Source organism: Ranitomeya imitator, chromosome 3 (assembly GCF_032444005.1).
Source record: "Ranitomeya imitator isolate aRanImi1 chromosome 3, aRanImi1.pri, whole genome shotgun sequence".
NCBI classification, from domain to species: domain Eukaryota; kingdom Metazoa; phylum Chordata; class Amphibia; order Anura; family Dendrobatidae; genus Ranitomeya; species Ranitomeya imitator.
Genome location: NC_091284.1, coordinates 471,506,946 through 471,525,039, shown reverse-complemented (window position 1 = coordinate 471,525,039; position 18,094 = coordinate 471,506,946). Strand labels below are relative to the sequence as shown.

At 41.9% G+C, this 18,094-nt stretch overlaps 1 protein-coding gene across 1 annotated transcript in view; it reads right to left on the bottom strand.

Annotated features, from left to right (window-relative positions):
* Positions 1-18,094, bottom strand: part of LOC138670279 (sarcoplasmic/endoplasmic reticulum calcium ATPase 3) — a 319,975-nt gene that overhangs the window by 32,256 nt on the left and 269,625 nt on the right. Inside the window, exons 18-20 of the mRNA XM_069757474.1 lie at positions 17,174-17,307; positions 9,637-9,754; positions 9,345-9,462 (exon numbers count right to left, since the gene is read on the bottom strand). Coding sequence (XP_069613575.1) covers positions 9,345-9,462; positions 9,637-9,754; positions 17,174-17,307 — 370 coding nt within the window. The remainder of the gene's footprint in view (positions 1-9,344; positions 9,463-9,636; positions 9,755-17,173; positions 17,308-18,094) is intronic.

Below are 18,094 nucleotides of genomic sequence, written 5' to 3'. Positions count from 1 at the left end.
AGGACTCCAACAGATAGGGTGGAGGTGGTGTGCGGGTGGTAGATGCTGAATGTCCGGTCTGTTAGGTATGACAAAATCCAAGATAGGGACAAGTCAGTGATCTAAAGAGATGAGAGGGGCTGTAATAGTAAGGAATGGTCCACTGTGTCAAAGGCAGAGGACAGGTCTAGGAGGAGGAGGAGGACAGAGTAGTGTCGCTTGGCTTTGGCAGTTAATAGGTCATTGGTGACTTTAGTTAGGGCAGTTTCAGCGGAGTGATGCGGCCGGAAGCCAGATTGAAAGCGGGCGAAGAGGGAAGGGATGTGGGAGGACAGTTCAAGATGGACATGTTGTTCCAGTAGTTTTGAGGCAAAGGGAAGAAGTGATATGGGGCGATCGCTAGATACAGAGGATGGGTCAAGAGAGGGCTTTTTGAGGATAGCTGTGATTGAGGCATGTTTAAAGCTTGGGGGGAAAACACCAGTTGTTAGTGATAGCTTGAAGAGATGGGTTAGGGTTGGGATGAAGACTCTGGTGAGGTTTGGGATAAAGTGGGATGGGATCAGGTCAAGTGCACAGGTGGAGAGATGTGATCCTGAGATTACAGTGAGAGTCAATCGTCTGTAATGGTGGAGAAGTTGGTTTTGGAAGAGGAGTTCTGAGCAGTTAGGAGGAAGGGCTCTGGAGGTTGTCGACCAAAACTGTCTCTGATGTTATCAATCTTCTGCTTGAAAAATGAGGTAAAGTCTTTGGCCGAGATGAGTGGAGAGGGAGGGGGTGCTGGGGGACAGAGGAGAGAATTGAAAGTGTTGAATAACTGTTTAGGGTTGTGAGACAGGGAGGATATGAGAGATGAGAAGCAGGATTGTTTTGCTGCAACGAGTGTGGCCTTGAAAGTAGTGAGGGACTGTTTGAATGTGATGAAGCGCTCGTTGGAGTGGGATCTTTTCCATCTCCACTCAGCCGCCCTGGTAAGCCAGTCTCAGTTCTTTGGTCAGGCTGGTGTGCCAGGGCTGTCTGTTGATTTTGCGAGCTTTAGTATGTGTGAGAGGGGCAACCGATTCCAGAGCTACAGCTATTGTGGCATTATAAAAAGCAGCAGCGGCATCCGCATTGTGTACAAACCATATGCAAACCGTGAAATGCAAACAGATTAATTCAACTTTAGTTTGACTTAATGACCTTGGGTAGGATAAATAACCTGTAGGTCCTGTGACATGACGTCACTCATTCTGCATTGTGTTTTACTACTGTAATATTAGTGACAAGGAAGCACGAGAATAGTTGGTTGTTCACCGGGATGTAAAGATCAAGATCGCAGAGGGCGTGACTACAACTGTGGATGAAGGGAGCCCGCCAACACCTTTTTCAGCAAATGCACACTGATTTGAAATGTGCTGTAGAGCAGAGAGCCACTGGCTCAATGCCCCACATTATTTATATAAGCCACCAGCTTACCAGAGGCTGGCATCTGATGTGAACGTTGTGCCTGTCGTTCTGTAATAACGTCCTCCATCCCGGCACTCTTCACATACATATTTAAAATAATAAAAAATAGCAATTCCTTTCACCTGTCCCCACTCCCACAACGAGCGGGGACTTCTTCAGTATTACACAGTCCGTAACACAGTGCTCTGACCACAAGCCTCAATGTATGACTTTACAAGCGCTCTTGCAACTAAACAACATGTTTCAAAATGCAATAATAATCAAATCTTACAATATTTTCCTGTAGTACATGTCATTCAATATGGCAAGAAGTACAAGAATACAATCGTTTCTCTTTACAAAATTTGTAAATTAGTGATGAGCGAATATACTCGTTACTCGAGATTTCTCGAGCATGCTTGGGGGTCCTCCGAGTATTTTTTAGTGCTCGGAGTTTTAGTTTTTCTTGCCGCAGCTGAATGATTTACATCTGTTAGCCAGCTTAAGTACATGTGGGGATTCCCTAGCAACCAGGCAACCCCCACATGTACTTATGCTGGCTAACAGATGTACGGTAAATCATTCAGCTGCAGCAAAGAAAACTAAATCTCTGAGCACTAAAAAATACTCGGGAGGCAACCCGAGCATGCTGAGTAACGAGTATATTCTCTCATCACTATTACTAATGCTAACACCCCCCTCCTCCTAACATAAAGGGGCCATGATTCCAACTGTCAGTTTTAGATATGGATCATTGAAGAGGAATTAATAGATTTAGAAGTGGAACCAGCAGCGTAGCTACCGGGGGAGGGAGGGGGGGTTGGGGGTCGACTCACTCAGAGGGGCCCAGCTGGGGCGACCATCACTCTTACAAGTGGAGGGGCTACTGGGGGCCAGCATAGGATGTTGTGTGTGGGAGAGCATCACATTCTGTATAGGGGAACTGTGAGCCCATCACAATGCATTGGGGGAACTGTGAGCCAATCATACTGTGCATAGGGGGAGCTGTGGGTCCATCATACTATGCATAGGGGAGCTGTACATGGGGGGGGGGGGGGAACTCGTGGGGCCATCATACTGTGCCTAGAGAAGCTGTGGGCCCATTCTACTGTGCATAAGCGACCTTTGGGACCATCATACTGTGTATAGGGGAGATGTACATGGGAGTACTCATGCATAGGGGAGGGGAACTATGGACCCATCATACCGTGCATAGGGGAGCTGTACATGGGGGTACTCGTGTGCATAGGGGCGCTGTGGGCCTATCACACTGTGCATAGGGAAGCTGTACATGGGGGTACTTGTGTACATAGGGGAGCTGTGAGCCCATCATACTGGGCATTGGGAAGCTGTGGGCCCTATAAATGACACCTAGGTCACTAATGATGAGTGGATATCTAGACCCCTCCCAGTACCATTGATGTGTGACACCGATGAGCTGACAAAAAGTCTCCGCATACCTCAGGTTAGATTATATTCATATTTTTTGGGACTAAACAACAAACAACAAACAAATTAAATAACAAATGCATTTCTTTACTATGTGTGCAGGTTTATGTACTAAGCTGGAGTCATTATGGAGTAGAAAGAAGATATCCACTGTGTGTATTTATGAATAGAGTTCAGCAAATTTGCTCGGATTCCCTCTTATTCGGCAAGCTATAGCGCTTACTAAATAAGCTGCAGAGGGAACCCGGCTTCCTGGATTGATCTGGCTGATCAGCTGTTCGGCTCCGCAGCTGCATGTGTCGCGGCTGTGTGACAGTCACAACACATGCATGGAGAGCCTGTTTGTTGGGGTCTCCATGCATGTGTCATGACTGTCACACAGCAGCGAAACATGCAGCTGCGGAGCTGAACAGATCAGCCAGCGCGATCCAGGAAGGCGGGTTCCCTCTGCAGCTTATTCAGTAAGTGCTATAGCTTGCCAAATAAGCAGGGACCTGAACAAATTCCCTCAACTTTATTTATGAGTAATGCAATGGGACAGTCCTGTTTTCAAAGTTACAATGACTTTACTGACACCTATAGGTAAAAGTGAGAATAACTGCTCCCTTTCATTGCTATAAAAGCTTCATGGAAAAAAGCACTATTGCTCATGTAACTATGTGTCAAAAATAAGTAATATGTGAATTATTATCAATATAGAAAAACCTGGAACTACTCTGGACCGTTGTGGGATAAATCACTATCCTTAGAAAAACAACAAGAAACAAAAACACACAATGAATTATCCTATAGTATTAAAGTACAAAAATACATTTTTATTAAACATATCCAAGGTACAAGAGCATGGGGGGCAGGATAAGTCATGCACATACAGGCATCAGAGTGCACATGATATAACAGTGTACATCATTAGGTCAACTATGGTTATAATCACTATAAAAACCATCATCAATGCACTCTCCCAAATGGCCTAACACAAATAGTTAAAAACACCACTTCTGTAGGTCAACTTAAAGTGTTTATAGTATATCATCGAGTATTTGTTACCTGGTAGGGTGGCCTGGGAAATACAGCAAGTGCGCCCTCCCCGACGCGCGTTTCGGCCAAAGAAGCCTTTGTCTAAGGGCCCCTTTCATTGCTGCTTAACATGTTAATGAGTAAATTGCCTCTTCAGAGAGGAAGAGGACTAGAACTCTGCAGCAGTTTAAAACACGTGCTGGACATAGCAGTGGATATATATACACTACCGCAGTGTGGTATATAACATTTCATAAATAGTAGGGGATATACATCTGCAAAGAGGACGAATGGCAGACCATTCAGAGAGATTGTGAGGGCCAAAAGAAGGAAGCCGAACATGTGGTCAGGGAAGAAAATAGGGCCAGTTATATAAAGATAAAATACCTTTATTGGGACAAGAATTGGTAAGTGGTAACACCACAACAGAAGGGTGCCCGCACAATTAATAAAAAACAGTTAACATAATTAGACACAGTAAAATGTATAAAAGTAAAAAACCAGAGAACACTGGGTAAGGTATATACCATATACATATATGTAGGTAGGTGTATGTGCAATATTATATTATGCCATTGTATATATGCCACTTCATATCAAAGTATATTATGGTATCCCACAAAAGAAGGTATGATATAATATAAACTCAGGGGCCAAAGCACACTAACCAGGAACAGCAAGGGTAAGTATAAGTCTCAAATGAGTATTAAATATAAGTTTTCCTGAAAGGGGTGTCCGGGCACAAGACCAATGAGCTGTGGGAAGGTACTGGGTAAAGAGGAGTTCGGTCACAGCAAGATTGTGGGAGAGGTAGGTGAGGAGAATGGGATTACCTGGTGGGTGGTAGGTAGATGCTGGTGCGGCACACGCCCCGACATGCCACCTGTTGGAAGCAGCAATCCTACAAGTCACTATCGACCCCTTAACGACACTTCGGTATAAAAGCCAAATCAGAATCTCAATTTGCAGACATGGTGCTTTGGGGTATTGACTCTCGTCAGTGCAAAGTATGAGATCTGATTTGAATAGGTGAGAGGCTATGGACAGAGGTCTAAGGGGTAAGGCTTCTCCTTTGTGGAGAGTGACATACAGGCCTGGCATGCCACTGTAAGGAGGCTTATTCGCCGTGCGATACTCCTCTGTGAAATTAAATATGCAAATTGCTCCTTCAGAGATTAAGGCCATGTTCACACATTGCGGTTTTTACCGCGGAACCGCGGCGATTTTGCAGCTGCGGGACCGCAGCAGTTTCCATAGCATTTACAGTAACATGTAAACCCTATGGAAACCGCAAACCGCTGTGCACATGCTGCGGGAAAAACCGCGAGGGAACGCAGCGGTTTACAACCCGCAGCATGTCACTTCTTTGTGCAGAATCGCAGCGATTCTGCACCCATAGAAATGCATTGATCCGCTTACTTCCCGCATGGGGCTGTGCACACCATGCAGGAAGTAAGCGGATAATGTGCGGGTGGTACCCGGGGTGGAGGAGAGGAGACTCTCCTCCAGGCCCCGGGAACCATATTTGAGTAAAAAAAAAAAAATTAAAATAAAAAATCATGATATACTCACCTCTGAAGTCTCAGCGCTGAATGCGGCCGTCCGGTCTCAGGTTTGCTATGCGACCAGGACCTGCGGTGACGTCAGTCACATGACCGTGACGTCACGAAGGTCCTTCTCGCACAGCATCTTTGGAACCGGACCGCCGCCTGCAGCGCCGAGGAGATCGGGACGTCAGAGGGTGAGTATATCATGATTTTATTATTTTTAACATTACTATTGATGCTGCAATATGCTGCATATGCAGCATCAATAGTAGGGGTAAAATCCCACAGCGGAACCCGCAGGACAAACTGAGATAAATCTGCAGGGCTAACCGCAGCGGGTTTGCCCTGCAGATTTATCAAATCCGCTGCGGGAGAACCCGCAGGGACAGGACGCTATGTGTGAACATAGCCTAAGAGATTAGAGCTATATAGCGCCACCTGTTAATGAAAATCCACCCCAAAAGGTAGCAGTAAGGACTGATGCTGCCAACCAGCACACATCTATCTAGCCATACCTGCAGAAAAGCAGCATTGCATATGCAGGTGAAAATAACCTTGATGTCTCCTTCAAATATTAAACTTTTAAGTGTAGTAGTTGCTATATTTTACAACCACAATCAAAATTATGCAATCCTAATTGTAAATAAGGTTTAATAGCAAAATTTACTAACTTTTTGCGGTTTGCAATAAACCAATAAAACAAGAACAGTTTAAAATACCTGAACACAACTAATATGACAAGTGGGTTCTCCAAATTCTGTATAAAAGAAAAACAAAAAAAAACAAACAAACTTATTTTACTGACTACTGCAGTCTCAGATTTAACCCCATCATAACAAGCATCTTTACTACTTTGCACTCAGCTAAGTCCTAAACAACCATTGGCCATTATGACCTGCTGCACAAAAGTAATGTATAAACAGACTCCAGCTTCTAGCTGTGTTACTGAGTAATCCTAGATCACTTTTAAGGGCACCAGTCTTCAGTCCACTAATATTCTTGGGTTTTCAAATACAGTAAAAAAAATTTTTTTTAGAGAGACCATTGCGTAAAACAATCAAGAAAATAATTTAAAAGAAAAGATTGCAGTGACGCAAAAAGCTCCTAGAATTACAGTTGGAAGCATAGTTCTAAAGATCAAAGATAAAAGAACATTGGCTTCTAGAAATGAACGAGTTTGAGTGGAATTGAATTCTACTCAAATATACCAAAAAATCTGCATTTTTGACCATGCAGATCTTTGTAAATTCGTTCCATGCAGATTCAGCAAAATTCAGTCTGGCTAGTCGGAATTTTGCAAAACCGTAGTTGCCTGGCAAAAGTTAGAAAAAACAACAAAAAAAAAAACACAATACGGTACTTAACTTACTGCTCACCATGCGCCATACAATCCTCAGCGCAGTCTCTTTTTTCCCCACCAGCCTGTTCACTCTACGCTAGGATTTCTGCTTGCAACCAGGCGTTGCAGATAACTACATGTCACGTGCAGTGATGCCAAGGACGTGTGACACGCCATGACCTCTGAGCTCTGGTCTCAGCCGGAAGTCCCTTCTTAGATTGAACAGGCTGGGAGATGTGGAGCCAGAAAGAAGTGGACTGGACGCTGGGTTGAGTTGCACAGGTCTTTCGCCTGTCATAGCTCTGACCTGTCCACTCTAAACTCGGACTTCCGACTGTAACTCCGGGATCCATGTCCATGATGGTACGATGTATTATATGCATTGGCCACGGAGACCTGGTTATGGCTAGAAGTCTAGCCCTAGAATGAACATGCAGGGGGCCAGACAGGTAATTGGTGATAGGAGTTTAAGCTTGTTTTGTTTGCTATTTTACATTTTAAATTAACCCATTACTTGCCAAATAAATTTTTTTACAAGTACGGATTTTTCCGAAAAGGGAGTTCCAATATTCATTTAAACATGACAATGACATGATTTCCTATTTTGAAAACATTCATTTTACAAACACAACACAAAAAATTGGACCTAATAATAAAAATTATAAAATCTTAGTTGCCAGAAGCTAAAGATTAAGAGTCCCAAAAAAAGGACATTGGTAGATAATGGGTTAATTATTCTTTCACATCTAAAAGTGACCCCACTGCATAATAAGGGACATTCAATTTGCAGGGAATAACTTTGCTGTGAATTGAATTTCCCAGGAATTTACATGCAATTTGAAAATTAAAATTTTGTCATATATGCTCAGTTCTGCTGGCTTCACTACCTGGACGTGGCAGGAAGAGGAAGTAGAATCACTAGGTGCTACTAGAATCCTCAGCAGTTGGTAAAAAAAAACCTAGATTGACTGCAAAAGACCTGCAGCAAGATTTAGTAGTAGCAGGAACTGATGTTTCAATTTGCACAGTGAGGGCTTGTTCTCACTTGTGATGTAAATCGGACGAGTGCTCTCCGATTAAAAAAAAAAAAAAAAAAAATCAGATTGCACTCAGTCAAACGTTAACCTATGGGGCAGCTTATATCTGTGATTATTTTCTCATGTCGAATCGGCATTCGAAAACAATTGCAGCATGCTGCGTTTGCATCCGTGATTCAGATCGCACGAACACATATAAGTCTTCGATATCACACGAGTGCAGTGCGATTCCTTCGTACGCCGGTAATGGAGATGGAGAAATTACTTTCTCCATCTCCTCCGCAGCTGTGCTATGACCCTCTCATGCAAAAAAGGATGGGAGCACAGGGCACTGACACTTGGCTCACGGTCGCAGCAGAGATGGAGCAGAAAAACATTGTATGCTGAATGTCTCAGTGTCCAAAGTCCAAAACATAAACCCCTACTGACCCAAAAGCAAATGGATTGAAATCAAGTATCAAGAAGACCTAGAGAAAATCATCATGGCCTATGTAAGAAAGCTGAAGTTTGGGCATTATTGCACCTTCCAACAGTGCAATGATCTTAAAGGGAGTCTGTCACCCCATTTTTCGCCTATAAACTGCGGCCACTGCCATCAGGGGCTTATCTACAGCATTCTGTAATGCTGTAGATAAGCCCCCAATGTAACCTGAAAGATAAGAAAAACAAGTTGGATTATACTCACCCAGGGGCGGTCCCGCTGCGGTCCGGTCCGATGGGCGTCAAAGTCCAGGTCCAGTGCCTCCCATCTTCATACGATGACATCCTCTTTACTTCCTGTTGCGGCTCATGCGCAGGCGTACTTTATCTGCCCTGTTAAGGGCAGAGCAAAGTACTGCAGTGCGCAAGCGCCGGGAAAGGTCAGAGAGGCCCAGCGCCTGCGCACTGCAGTACTTTACTCAACAGGTCAGATAAAGTACGCCTGCGCAGGAGCCGTGACAGGAAGCAAAGAAGAGGACGTCATCGCATGAAGATGGGAGGCACTGGACCCGGACTGCGACGGCCATCGGACCGGACCGCACCAAGACTGCCCCTGGGTGAGCATAATCTAACTTGTTTTTCTTATCTTTCAGGTTACATCAGGGGCTTATCTACAGCATTACAGAATGCTGTAGATAAGCCCCTGATGCCGGTGGCCGCAGTTTATAGGGCTAAAATGAGGTGACAGATTCCCTTTGATCATAGGTTAATTTCACCCAAGGTTTCGATTCAGAAGTCCTGAAAGATTCTGGAGTAGACACAGTCGACTGACTTCAAGTCCCAACAATTTTTTTTTTTTTATTGGATTCAATAAGGCCCTTGCAGTACGCAAAGCAGACCACTTCATATACATATCGATTATCTTTCTTATGTGTGAACTACTTGTCACTGATAAGGAGTACACTTTCAAGGCATTGTTAAGAAGAATCACTACTTTGTCAAGTTTCTGTATTCATTGAGTTCAAGCATACATTCTCCTAACTTAGCTAAGGATTCGTGGAAACCTGTAAATAGAAAGATATAATTTATACCAGGACTTATGCTTTAAGACCCATATGAAGCACTTACCATCCAAGTGATGCCGAGAGATATATTTGAGTCCTTCATCTAGCAGAATCACCGGCAATGAGATCTTCATAACTACCAACCACTGAGTGCAGCTCAGAGGAGTTACTTGAAAAATTAGCTTCAAATATAAAACAAACATTTTAAATATAATACCAAAGGCAAAATGGCGTACTGCAAATAAACAGGCAATGTTCCAGAAGTAGCTTCTATTGGCTTAAATTTACAAAAATCTCCAACGATGTACAAGAATTTTACCATAAATTGAACATTTCTAAGATATTTCTGTACTTACCGGCATCGGCTTCACGTACAGTATAAGGAAGTGTAGAGCCATGGACATTACTATGGCGCAGAGAAGCCAGATGTTGAGCCAAGGTGGCATTCTTAATAATGACTGATTTTCAGACAAGCTGTAAATATGAAAAAGATATCACAAAGTGAGAAAAAAAACACAATACAAAGTAGAAAATACAAAGAATTGCACATAAAACAAAAAACAGTAGGCTTCCAAAACAACCTGGAGTTGTAAAATACATAGTATCATCCATTTAGTTAAAATTATTTAATTCACAAACATGATCAAAGAACAAATGAGCCATTTTTTGGGGGGCGTCAAAGGATTAATCTTGAAATCACACAAAAAAATTGCAAAAACAAGAGCTTCACACTCTGCTTGCCATTAAAAATTATGTCAGTTCTTTAGAATGGGGAGATTTTTAATGTTATTGTTTTTTAGGTTTTGTTTTGGACCAGCATGCACAGTGCTTACAAGTTTTGTTTTTTTTTAAATAAAAACTCTAAAGCTGTCTGGCATCGCTAGAGCACTTGATCTGCTAGCTTTAGTGGCATCTCCAATGCTGCAGAAGAAAAACTGGAGAGTGCACAGTTTGGGCAGGAGCACAACCACATCACTGGACCAAACTGTCAAGTTTTCAGGTGGACAGCACATTGTTCCCCGGCAAGCAGGGAGCCAGGATTGAGGGAAGCAGTGAGCTCCTGAATATGCGGGTCTAAGGGTTAAAGTCCCTCCTTGTGGAGAGTGCCAAGATGGCATAAGGTGACTTATAGGTCATTCAATTCTCCAATGGCAAATTAAATATGCAAAATAGTCCCTTCAGAAAGGAAGAGGGCTACAACTCTAGTGATACTTATTGGAAGCAGGAATCCTAAAAGTGACAATCCATTACAACCTTTAAAGAGACTTGTTACATGAATTAGCATAAAAACTAAAACAGGCATTCTATTTGCCCTTCATGAGCAAACCCTTTAAAACATATATAATTTTTCACAAATTAGGTGGCTATTCTCTTGAGCTGCTGAACAACATTTAGAGATATGCTTTATGGCAGCTACATGGGCCATAGAAGCAATAAGCTGGTGATGATCATTGACTTCTATGGGATAGTTTAGTACACATGCTCTTTAATCTGTCCAAAGATCATTGTCCAGTGGGTAAAGGGGATGAGCGGAGTCTATCACCTACTGTAAATGAGGTCATCCTGTGTAGTCTGCCGCCATCTATATAACGGAGATGCTACCTTTCATTACAATGCTGCCTTCAATGATGAGATGACTGATGAAATGCAATTGTTACAGAACAACCTACTAGAAGGCTTTAATTATAGTAACATGGAATATTTAAAAAAATAAAAAAAAATAGGCGAATCACCAAAAGTTCTTTCAAAAAGGTTTAGCGTGAAACTTGAATTCAATCAATAAGTCATTTGTTGATGAAACATTCCCTTTAAGACAAGTAACATAACATTTTTATTTAAGTAAACCTTAAATATGGTACCTTTAAGAAATTTTGTTTGTGACCTTTGCGCGGTCATACAGTTTTGACATAGCTTTTTTCAGTCATTTTTCCTATATAAAAGGCTATGAAATAAAACATCAGGAAAGAAAGAAAATGTCATACTTCGAGCATGCGGAATTACAAAAACCCAGTAAACACACAAACACAAAGCTACAAAATAATGTTGGTATTGCGTTGATAAAAGGATGCAAAAAGAAAAGAGATGGTTTCTAAAACACTGTGGAGAAAAAGCAATGGTGAACCAGGGCCAGTTTTCTGAGTAGTGGCTCTAATATTTGTCCCATACTCTATACGTGTTGCAGCGTTTTTAAGTTGCATCTCTTAAGTCTTTTTTTTTTCCTTCGACACTTGCTTAGCCAGATGTATTAGACAGTCCCAAAATGCAACTTTCTCCAAATGTTGCATTTTTTTTTAGCACAACTCACTACAGTAACCCCCTTCTACAAGATTTCTGAAGGAGTTTTCAACTTGGCACATTTTGGGTACATTTTGTCTAACCAACAAGTTGGGTTTCTATGGAGAGGTGAGTGCAAATCTGGATGTTGATAATGCGGCTGATGTGATTTATCTGGAGTTTGCAAGGGGATTTGATACTGTACCACATAACTGCCTTACTCTGAAGCTGCAGAAGCAGGGACTGGGGGAAACTATATGCAGATAGGTAAGGAATTGGCTAAATGACAGGAAACAAAGTTGTCATAAACGATACGTTCTCTAAATGGGAAATAGTCAGCAGTGGGGACCGCAGGCATCTGTACTAAGACCGATTCTTTTTAACCTCTTTATTAATGACCTTGTGGATGGGATTGAGAGTAAAGTAGGCTACTTTCACACTAGCGTCGTTTGGGATACGTTGCAATGCGTCGTTTTGGCGAAAAAACGCATCCTGCAAAGTTGTCTGCAGGATGCATTTTTTCCCCATTGATTAACATTAGCGACGCATTGCAGCGCATTGCCACACGTCGCAACCGTCGTGCGACGGTTGCGTCGTGTTGTGGCGGACTGTCCGAACAAAAAAAACATTGCTTGCAATGTTTTTTGGAGCATCATATCTGCCATTTCCGACCTCACATGCGCGGCCGGAACTCCACCCCCACCTCACAATGGGGCAGCGGATGCGTTGTAAAAATGCATCCGCTGCCCCCGTTGTGTGGCGCTCCCACAGTATACGTCGGACCGACGCACTGCGACGGGCCGAGTACGACGCTAGTGTGAAAGTAGCCTAAAGTGTCAGTCTTTGCTGACGCCACCAAACCATGTAGGATATTAATATCTGACTGACATTAAAATATTGCAAAACGATCTAGATAAAATGTCTGATTAGACAAATGCTTGGCAAATGAGATTTAATGCTGATAAATGTAAAGTAATGCACCTAGGACGGAGTTATTCTATTGCTGCATATATATTAAATGGGAGCATACTCTGGACTACAGAACAAGAGAAGGACTTGAGTATTCTCCTTACAAGTAAGCTGAGCAGCAACACTCAATGTCAAGCAGCAGTCACAAAAGCAAATAAGATTTCAGGGTGTTTAAAAAGATAAAATACTGTGATCCCAACATATTGTTACTGCTTTAAAAATCACTGGTAAGGCCTCATCTAGAATACGGGATCCAGTTTTGGGCTCCATATTTTAAAAAAAGATATTCAGAAATTGTAGTAAGTTCAAAGGCAGGCAACAGTTAGAAAAGCTGGGCTTGTTTAGCTTAGAAAAAAGATTCCTCAGAGGAGATCTCATTTACATGTGTAAATATGTGTGTGGTCACTAAAAAGGACTTGTACATGACTTATTCCTTCCAAAGACCATACTAAGGACCAGGGGGCACTCATTACAGGATGAAGAAAGGCGATTAAGTTAAGTAGGGAAGGGTTCTTCACAGACTGAGAACTCAGACTGTAGAAAGCCCTACCACATCAAGAGGTAGTAACAGCAGACTATAACAGCTTTTAAGAAAGGGCTGGATTATTTCCTCAATACACCACATTATGGATTTTAGTTAAATTACTGATAAAATGTACAATTGGTGGAGAAAGGTCCATCAAGTTCAACCTAGGTCTTTTTCAATCTATGTAACTATGTAAATACAATAAGGGTATGTTTCCACGGTCAGGATGGCCGGCGGTATCGCCGGAGCGGCTTAGCCGCTCTGCGGTAGCCCCGCCCCCTTTCTGGGACGCGATGATGCCGGATGTGTTCACAGCACACATCCGGCATCATCGCTCCCCACCATAGGGCCCTGTGCTATATCTTGCGGCGACGCAGCGTCGCCGCAAGATATACGGACATGCTGCGATCTGAAAAGACGCGCAGCATGTCCGGAGTCGCAGGGCCGCCGCGTGCGTGTTACCACGCATAGTGGAGACGGGATTTCATTAAATCCCCTCCACTATGCTGTAACATCTGGACGCTGCGTGTCTGACGCTGCGGCTCTATGCAGCGTCAGACACGCAGCGTTTCCTGATCGTGGAAACAGACCCTAAGGCAAAAAAAAAATAAAAATTTAAAGTGATTTCAGTAAATTGCAAATCGAGCCCTGAGTGCGAAGACACTCTCAAAGATCTGGTTCTACAATAAACAATGGTGGTAAATCACTAGCATATGCTTCTCATGTTCTATTGCTACAGTCCAACTGCGGTGATCCCTGCTGATTGCTTGAGTTAAGTGCCAACATTGCGAGGTAAGCGCTGAGCCAGTTCATCTTCTGTCAGCAACGCTGTGCTATTATCAGGAGGTCACGTAGATGACCATTGACTATAAATGGAAAACCTGATCTGAGAATTTGCTGCCAGTTTCCCCACAAATTCCTATGAGTTCTAGCAGCAGGATACTTTGTGATTACTTTCTCATCAGGGGATCATTTAACGGAAAGAATTGGAAAGATTACAGCTATTTGTGAATTATTTTCTTAACATAAAACTAGTGTGCAAATCAAAAAAAAAAATCTTTGATTAATAACATTGGTTTATACAGATTGCCAGTGCGTGCATATATATTACTAGATGGTGGCGGTGTTGCAGTGTTGCGGTGGCCAAAAAAATAAATTCTGGAGTTTTGATTTTTTTCTCATTACGCTGTTTAGCGATCAAATTAGTTTATTTGATATTTTAAAAGATCGGGCATTTATGAACGCAATTATACCAAATATGTTTTATTAAATGTTTTATTATTAATGAGGCAAAAAGAAGGTGACTTGAACTTTTAATATTTTTAAAACTTTTCTTTTAAATGTTAATAGTCCCCTTAGGAGACTTGAAGCTGCAATCATCTGATCACCTGGGCTATACATAACAGAGTTTCAGCACTGCTATGTGTAGAAGAAATCACGATCAGTGATTTGTCAGTGATTGACAGAAAGATTTAACTGGTTACCAGCCACGGGTGGAACTTCACTCCACCAGCGGCTCAGTCCCATTCACCTGAAATGAACTGACCAACAGAGTGCTGCTATACCAAGAACAGACAACAAAATATAAGGTGCGGTGCCTGGTAAATGCTGTGAAGCCTTCAATAAACTGAGTGGTGGGGGTGCCAGGAATAAGACCTAAGGCTAGGGTCACATTGCGTTAGTGCAACCCGTTTAGCGCTAGCGGGTTGCGCTAACGCAATGTTTTTAATGTGGCCGCGTCCCGGGGTCGCGGTAACGTCCCCGCTCTCGCAGATCCCTGATCTGCGAGAGCGGGGAACGGACCGCGGGCGCGCCTCGGACGCTAACGGACGCGTTGCACGGCGTTAATTTCGCCGTGCAACGCTGTCCGTTAGCGCGTTCCCATTAACGCAATGGGAACCAAGCCTAAGGATAAATCATCAACCTTAAAGTTCTGCTGATTGTATAATTTATAGACCTACTGTCCACTGCTAAGCCTGGCGGCCTCGACCAATCAGAGACGCGGGATTTCCAGGACAGACAGACAGACAGACAGACGGAAAAACCCTTAGACAATTATATATATAGATGGGGCGAAAGGGGGGTGATTTAAACTTTTTTTTTTTCACATTTTTTGTAATTTTTTTTTTATTTTTTACTTTTGCTATGCTTCAATAGCCTCCATGGGAGGCTAGAAGCTGGCACAACGCGATCGGCTCTGCTACATAGCAGCGATCATCAGATCGCTGCTATGCATCAGAAATGCAGGTGTGCAATGAGCGCCAACCACAAGGTGGTGCTCACAGCAGGCCGGCATCAGTAACCATTGAGGTCTCAACGACCTCTATGGTTACAATGCAGAAGCATCGTTGACCCCCGATCATGTGACGGGGGTCAGCGATGCGCTCATTTCCAGCCGCCCGGCCAGAAGCGCCGGTTAAATGCCACTGTCAGCGTTTGACAGCGGCATTTAACTAGTTAATAGCAGCGATTTCACCCGCCGCTATTGCGTCATCATCTCGCGAGACCGCAATGCACTCTTCAGACTGGAGCGCGCGAGGAGCGTCGGTAACCGCTTCGATCCGGGGGCCAATAGAGGGTGAGTATATCACTATTTATTTTAATTATTTTTTTTTTAACAGTGATATGGTACCCATATTACTATGGACTGCGTGGGCTGGGCAATATACTACGTAGGCTGCGCAATATACTACGTGGGCTGGGCAATATACAACGTGGGCTGCGCAATATACTACGTGGGCTGCGCAATACACTACGTGGGCTGCGCAATACACTACGTGGGCTGCGCAATACACTACGTGGGCTGCGCAATACACTACGTGGGCTGCGCAATACACTACGTGGGCTGCGCAATACACTACGTGGGCTGGGCAATATACAATGTGGGCTGCGCAATATACTACGTGGGCTGTGCAATATATTACGTGGGTTGTGCAATATACTACGTGGGCTGCGCAATGTACTGTGTGGGCTGCGCAATGTACTGTGTGGGCTGTGCTATACACTACGCATACATATTCTAGAATACCCGATGCGTTAGAATCGGGCTACCATCTAATATATATATATATATATATATATATATATATATATATATATATATATGTATATATAGAAGTTATTTACTTAAAATAATAATATTTTTTAAATGTCAAATCTATTTGTGTATATTTTGAGTTGCTCGGTTATCATTCTCATTTTACGGATGAAAAACAATTGAGATGGGAAAATTTACGCTTTTCATTAAGTTGAAAAGTAATTCAGCACACTTATAATTTGCCAATAATTATGCACACAAAGATTCTCCTAAGACAGACAAAACCTCAATTTTACTTCATTGAATATTCAGGTTCATTAACATTTTTGCTTGACCGACAGCATGGCAGCTGTTAAATAATAAAATCATCAAAAATAAAAACTGCCTAAACATTGTGCATATCGTATAGGCCAAATCTGCCTGCAACTGCAGCTACTGGAGCAAGCTCTGATTGCTTCAATTTGACATTTTAAGTGCCACTGTCAATCTCTGACAGTGGCATTTAAATGATGAGTTATCATGGCAACTTGGTGCCTGTTGAAGGTCGCCATAACTGCCATATGGCTCAGTCTGTTAAGTTCAGCAACAGGATGACTGTGATGGGAAAACCACTATTTCACTATATACGGCAATAGTGTATTTTTTCTTTTCTTTAAATACAAAATTTTAGACGTTCTTTTCACCACTAAAATAATGAAAAAAACTGGACAGGTTTGGTATCGTCGTAACATTACTGACAGAGTCATGTAGCTAGATCATTTTTACAAAAAAAAAAAAAAAAAATTCCCAGATCTTTAAGTGGTTAAAAGAGCATGATCTGTTAATTAAAATAGCACCAACACACAATGTTAGGTAGAAAAAGAAGCAAACTAAGGTAATAATGGCAATGTAGATTACACAAATTCATAACTTTTAAATACTTTAAGGATAATTAAATAAAATTAAAAGTTTTATTACTCTTTAATTAATTCCCTCTATGGGAACATTAAGTTCTATAAAGTTTACTTTCAGTTCAAAATTGCAGAAAGATCTTTAAAAATACAAAAACTAGAGAAATACATTATCTCTACCTTTTAAGTGTACCTACCTGTTGAGCGCATTGCACATCTCAATTGTTACTAGCACTGAAAGGGCCATTGTTGTGGGATAGCGGGACTCAAACACTTCACAGTCAATGTCTTCAAACAAAGCATTGTCAGGTGTACATTTCATAAAATGTCTCTGTAACAAAGTAACATAATTAAGAAAAAGGTACGATAGTTTTATAAGTTCGTAAAACTGGTTTATGTCATTTCTGGTTTATGAAAAATGATTGTTTTGCATCAAAATCATATTAAAATAGACACATTACTACGCAGTATTGGAATTTTAATATGATCTGGGAATATGGTTATGTAGCATACAACATAAGACATTGATTTACATTAGTAAATTAGTTACGCAGCATAATAAGTCAAACATTAGTTCTGCTTCATTAAAGGCATATACGGTATGGTATATAAATAAATAATAATAATACGGTAATATTTCTAACACATTATTAAAAGGTTTTGAAACAAAACAGGCCGGGAGGGTATTATTCCATGTTCTTATATTTCTTTCCTACCATTGCCTACCATTAGTTGCCTGTTAACAAGGTACCCTATGTTATATATCTACTATTACTATTTACTTATGGTATAAAAAATAAAGAGGGACACACTTGATATCACCGCATCCGGAACGAATCGACCTATAAAACTCTGCCACTAGTTAACCCCTTTAGTAAGTGCCACAAAAACCAACAACAAAAACACGAGTCAAAAAACTATGCTTTATCATAGCACCGAAAAAAAAATTGGAATATAACGCAATCAAAAAGATGTAAGCAAAAATGATATTGCTGAAAACGTCATCTATTCCCACAAAAGACAAACCGCCATACAGCTCCAATAGCGGAAAAAGTAATAGTGATGCAAAAATTATTAATTATTTTTTCTGTAAAATAGCTTTTATTGTATAAAAGCAC